General features: G+C 51.4%; 2 protein-coding genes across 2 annotated transcripts; one reads left to right on the forward strand and one right to left on the reverse strand.

The window, feature by feature from the left end:
- Positions 1–2247: 2247 nt before the first annotated feature.
- On the forward strand, positions 2248–3627 carry L3040_002829 (uncharacterized protein; the record flags this gene model as incomplete). Its single annotated transcript, XM_007294783.1, has 1 exon — positions 2248–3627. The coding sequence occupies one exon, from the start codon at positions 2248–2250 to the stop codon at positions 3625–3627; it is 1380 nt and encodes a 459-aa protein (XP_007294845.1).
- Positions 3628–3762: 135 nt separating this feature from the next.
- On the reverse strand, positions 3763–4923 carry L3040_002830 (uncharacterized protein; the record flags this gene model as incomplete). Its single annotated transcript, XM_007294782.1, has 3 exons — positions 3763–4142; positions 4349–4564; positions 4647–4923. 3 exons carry the CDS (start codon positions 4921–4923, stop codon positions 3763–3765), a joined length of 873 nt encoding a protein of 290 aa, XP_007294844.1.
- Between the last annotated feature and the right edge of the window lie 1074 nt (positions 4924–5997).

Genomic DNA, 5997 nt, shown 5'->3' on the forward strand with positions numbered 1-5997 from the left:
CTCTTGAGGAGTGACTGGTGGTGGGTTTCGATGAAGGAGAGGCTAGTGGGATCGATGAGGGTGGGCTGTGAAGCGATTATGACTCTGGTTATTTGATTATATGGTGTTGGAGATCGATCGTATTGAACTTTGGGATATGTTCATGTCAGCTAGTTAGCGGTCATGGAGAGTATGCTAGGAGGGAAAATTTGAGACGGACGGAATATGATTTAGCTATCTATATAAGCATTTACAGAAGTTGTAGCTATCTTATTACTGCCGTTATAGTACATGATTGAGGTACCGATTGTGGATGAGGGTGGTGACCAAGGCGGCTTCGAAGGTGGCGCTGATGACGCCGACTTACGGATGGAATCGTAGGCAATTCATTGTTTTTGGAGATGGGTTTTCAAGTCCGCCGTCTGATCCAAAACCCTAAATCAGAATGCGGGATGGCCCTCGCCGGTCTGATACAGTGCTCGGACGTTGCGTGCAGAGTAGAAAACGACCCAGGGCGCCTCCAAGATGTCAGAATAGCTTCGCGCCTGCAAGTGGGCGGTGGCATAGCTACCCAGGCTGAGGATATCACTGGACTCCTCCATCTTGAGTCAGGCCAACGCCCGCTGTTATCCCTACCACTGTACCGTCAAAAATGTAGTGGGTTTCTTCTTCCCGCAACATTACTAGCTGGCCGCTTGAGTGGTCTCCATCCTGGCGAGAGAGGATGAGTGAGAGTCAATTGCTAGCCTTCACCCTTAGTCTGATAAGCCTTACACCGCAAGATAGGCCATGAACGATTCTTATCCGGGTACACAGTCGAGTACCAAAGAAGTCAGCTCCTTGCTCGGTACTCCATGAGAAAGTGCAGTCAGTGTTGAAGTATTTGTACAACGAAGATGCCCGTAAGCCGAACTTATAGGGAGATTCTATGCTGATCGGGATACGGTAATGCTGGGGAAGTGGGAGGGCGGGTGCAGCTCGGCTATTACTTGGCATCCCTTCGCAGCGCTTCAATGCGAATAAGCAAGAAGAGCCCTGGCAGGGGCTCTTGGTACGGTCCTACTTACTCGACCAAGCTGCAGGGTCTCGAATCGAGAACCACCTTGACGGGATTTTTTTTTTTTTTTTTTTTTTTCTTTCTTCTTAACCTTCAAGACATGACTTGCATTCGGAAACCTGGTTGAGAAGCTTTCCAACGCCCCAAGAGCTTGGCAGCAGCCGCGGGAATAGGGACCGCGCCGTTAAGCCGCAGCTTATTTTGACGTCGGTCGCTTATCCAGGGTCAGCAAGCCCTGCATGCCTGCAAGCAGAGCTAGACGAGTTGGGAAGGAGGGGGGTCCTTCGCCACTTCGCCACTTTACCACTTCGCCACCGCAACCTGGGATGATTATCCGCAACCCGAATTTTGATAATCTTCGCGCTTGGATCTAACTGTAGGCGGCGGGTGCAGTTCGATTCGAACGTGCGAAAGCTGGATCTTGGGATTCGTCAAGATCCGGCCTCCTCGTGCACACTCACTGCTACTAGTCATGTAGCAAAAATGTTGGGGCATTGAAGATGCATGGGTCTGGCTCGACTCGATCGACATCAGCCTGGATATTGTCTTCTCACTCAATCATGATTACCGTTATGGAATCGCGACTTTACGGAGCACCGTCATTTTTGTCTCATGTACTAAGAGCCTCGGTTGCGTGCGAGTACAGTGAGTGGGTGCTCTTGTTGGAGAACAGCCCAGAGTACTTAGCACAGAATGAAGTAGGCTGTGAGAAGTATTATGATCGCCTGCCGATCGATTGCTTAGATAGGTACGGGAATGCGCTATGTTAGACTTAATTAAATACTCTGGAGTATTTAGTTCATTTATCTATTCTATGTCTGAGCCTGACGTTTCCTATTGGTGTCGGTTTCTCCTATTATCGATTGACCTGGTTCGCTTATTATTTATTAGCAAGATGGACATGTTCTCGTTTACTGTAGCGAGACTTGCGTTTACGGACGGAGGGGACACCTAACTTTTTTGTAAGCGCTGTGAGCTGTTACATAAAGTATGGGATGATGGAGAGGGTGATAGTGGGAGTTGAGGCAAGGTAAGGTATATGTGATGTTGGTGTTAATTGAGTGAGTATTTGTCTAGGGGACTCTCGTAAAACTCGTAATCGGACGCTAAACGCATGACCAAACCCCGCGACCTGTTTTCGAGCCTCGAGATTGTCTCTACTCAAATCGTCAACCGCGGCCAATATTTCCACCAAAACTTTCATCGCTAGGATGGACGAGCGTACCATTATTGAGCTGTCTGAGCTCGATCAAATCATGCCACGACTCTATATCAGATGGCTGTTATGCTTCCGATTGTCGCAGGCTTCTCCGTCGAAAGACACCATTATCGAAACTCTACAAACTGGGATCGAGTCAACCCTAGAAGCTCTGCCGATACTTCGAGGGGCCGTCGTACCAAAGCCTTCAGATCCGAGTCGATTGGAAGTCCATGTCCCGAGGAAAACATCCAAGTTTGGCCCGCGAGTCCAGCATCGAGAAGAATTCTTTCCAACCTACGATATCCTCGAGAGGGCCGAGTTTCCCGTGTCCTTACTACCAGATGAAATCTTGACGCCGCCTGATATAGACTCGAAACCAGTGTTCGAAATGATGGCAACCTTCATCCGAGGGGGTCTGCTACTTTGCATCAAGTGTCACCACGCTGTGACCGACGGAGCGGGATTAGGCCTCATCGTCAAACTCTTGGCCAGGAACTGTTTGGAAAGCTCAAGTCCCATCGCAAGTCCGGAATTGAACCGAGCTCCCTCGACTGATCGATCACTGTTGCCACAAGCAACAGATGAATTCGACGATGCTACGAACATCGGTTTTGAGGTCGTTGATCCCACTCCAAAGCCCGATGCAACACCAACGAGGGAGTACGCATCGATGATCCATCACACCTTCAAGTTCTCACCCGACGCGCTCAAGACCCTGAAGGGACTCTGTACGATTGATTCTCGAGTCATCAGCACGCAGGACGCCCTCACCTCTCTTCTCTACGGCGCCGTCTCGTACGCCCGTGCTGCTCGCTTCACTCGGGAGTCAACTGACCACCGAACCCTCCCATCCGTGCTGGGAATCGCCGTGAACGCAAGAGGCCGCATCCCGGACGCACCCGCGTATGCCGGAAACGCAACTCTCTACGCCGCGTTCTCACACCCAATGCGTCTCCCAGTAGGAGAGATACCCAGCGACTCTTTACAGGATACCACGCTCTTGGCAGAGCGGCTCGGCTTGCCATCTCTGGCCTCGCAGTCTCGCGCAGCGATCACGGCCGTAACACACGGCTCTCTAGTTGCTACGATAGCTGCTGCTGCGGCGCAGCGAGATGCATCCAGGCTGCAGCCGGCATTCTCGGATTTCTACCAGGGTACGGATTTCTTTATCACTAGCGGTGCCGACTTCCCCGTCTTCGAGCAGGAATGGTGGACAGGAGGAATAGTAGACGCGCTGAGGATACCTCTGAAAGGACAGTGGGATGGTTCCTCTGCCGTGCTTGCTACCAAAGACAGAGATGCTGGTCTAGACGTCTTGCTCGGCATGCGGGAAGACGACATGGCCCTTGTGAAAGGGTTGTTGTTCGCATTCGGCGCAAGAGTAGTGTAGTCTGAACATTCATTTATTCATTCATTTGCGCAACAATCCGGTTGATCGAGCGCCTTTTTGCACCTTTGCACCCAAAGCCTAGCCGAGCCGAGCTGAGCCGAGGAATTCTATATACACCCTTCCGTCCCTACAGATCTACGACCATAAGATCAAGCGCGGTCGCTCCGCCGCGCTCCTCGCCGGAAGCACACCCATGAAACTGCTCAGCGTCAATCGCGGCCGCTGCTTCCCATCTGCTCCCGGCTCGACCGGGAACACCTGGTGCATGTTCCGCGAGTTGAATATGCAGAGGTCGGCCGGCTTAGGCTGGATGGTGACCTTCTTCCGCCCCTTCACCAGGTCCGCGGAGTAGCCGTAGGACGAGAAATCTCGCCAGTCCAATGCGTCGTCTGTCCATTGGCAGTCGTGGACTTCGGTTTTGCCGCCTTGGGGCTCGGTGAAGTATATGTTGAAGACGGCTTGCTTGGTCACCTGGTTGATGAGCCAGTCTTCGGTTCGGGAATCGTATGGCGACCCTGGAGCGGATCAGTAGGTGTATTGTTCAATGCATCTATAAATCAGGGTTGGACGTGATCCTCCCATCGGCTCGGGTCGCGAAGATTCGCGGCGGCAGTCGTTATCACATATATCATCAGGTTGCTCTTTCAAGCCAACCGGAATGTTTCCCGGGGATCACAGCTGGAAAAAAAAAAAAAAAAAAAAAAAAAACTCGTGATCTCACAGTCGCAGTGAATCGGGGTGGAGTTATTGATAGCACGAAAGATGCCCGAAAAGTACTTCTGGCCCGGTTCCTCTTCCGCAACCGCAACCTCATAGTCGGGTAGCAGCGCGGCGATCTTATCAATCACCGCCTTCCAAATATTCAGCCCGATCTTCTGCTCCAGATCTTCATGCAGGTTCGCATGCGACTTTGCCACTGCAAAGTACTGAAGCTTCTCTAACCCGACTTTTGTCAGCATGCACCAGAGGGATATATTATATATCATCCGACGGGGGGTAGAAAGAGGCCGGAATCAAACCTTCACCAGTGCCCGATCTCTCCTCGAGCTGCTCGTCGGAAATGGCCTGGAATTCAAACTGGGCGACGCCGACGCGGTGCAGAGTGGGCCCGGGGATGTCGTGATAGGGAGAGAGTTTCGGCGACAGCTCCTCCTCGACTCTTGCGACGATATCGGGAGGAACGAAGTTGGGTTCTCGGATGCATCCTATCTTTCCATCCAGGACGCCCAGCAGCGAGTCTCGGGTGAGGGGTTCTGGGTCGGTGCTTTCCCATTGCGAGACGTAGGAGCTGGGCATCTTTGGAGAATGATATGTGTGGTATGTGAGATATTAGAGATCGGCGGGATCAGTCTCCTTGAGGCTGGGGACTTTTTGTACAGAGAATCGAGAATCGAGGAGCTTGGATGAGTACAACTGAAAAACAATAATTGATGCGTATCTCAGAAAGAAAAAAAAAATTGAAATTGAAATATACACTGCTGCAGAAGAGTAAACTCCGGGATTTTTCCAGCCTGTTATAATGACGATAATAATGATGATCCTGGCGAGAAAAATCACATCTCATCTGGCCTTAAATGCCACGTCCCCCTCCCCCTCCCCCACTATTCTTGAGCACTGAATGAGCTGAGGCCGTGAATCGCAGACGATGAACTGCGTTGACGGAATAGGTAGGTCAAGCCATTGCCAAGATAATCGAGACACGACACGACGACGCCTCGGAATCTCATTTCGGACAGCAAGCAAGCAGGAACCGGGCTTTCAGCTCAGGCAAAACAAGACAAGAAGAACAAGGCCAATAGGCGGCGCTGAGAGCTACAGCTACAGCTACAGCTACCCAGTAGAGCAAGTTAAGAAATACGAAAGTGTCGCTAGTCCTATCCCGGCTCGATTTCACTACACTACAAATTTCCTTCCTTTCCCTCTCGGGCGCGGACTAATCTTTCTCTCGACCTTTAGTGCTGATGGCATAGCCCCTCAGTGAGTGAGCGAGTGAGTTGAGTATGCAACTCCGAAGACAGGCTTTGCAGTTTCTACTCTCCAGCTCCTCCTGGCTGATGACGGAATGTCGTCCTGAAGGGCAAGATCTTCACCTTCTCCCAGTCCCAGATACCTTGCGTTACGAAAACATCGCCCTCGAGAATCGATCTGACCTCGTCGCGGCTGCTGGCATTGACGACCATCACGCTGCCGATGAAGGGACGGATGCCTTCGACGACGTGCTCCTTGAATACGGGCCCTTGGGGGGAGAAAAGAAGTCTTAGTACAAACTTTGCTTTCGTGATAGCTGTGGAATCTTTTTTTTTTGTACATTTTCTGAGGGGTTTTTGGGAGTGAACTTACCCGCCCACGACACCTGTCCGCTCTGGTGCA

The sequence above is a fragment of the Drepanopeziza brunnea genome (genome assembly GCF_022702325.1).
Source record: "Drepanopeziza brunnea f. sp. 'multigermtubi' strain 214-2 chromosome Unknown ctg3, whole genome shotgun sequence".
Classification (NCBI taxonomy): domain Eukaryota; kingdom Fungi; phylum Ascomycota; class Leotiomycetes; order Helotiales; family Drepanopezizaceae; genus Drepanopeziza; species Drepanopeziza brunnea.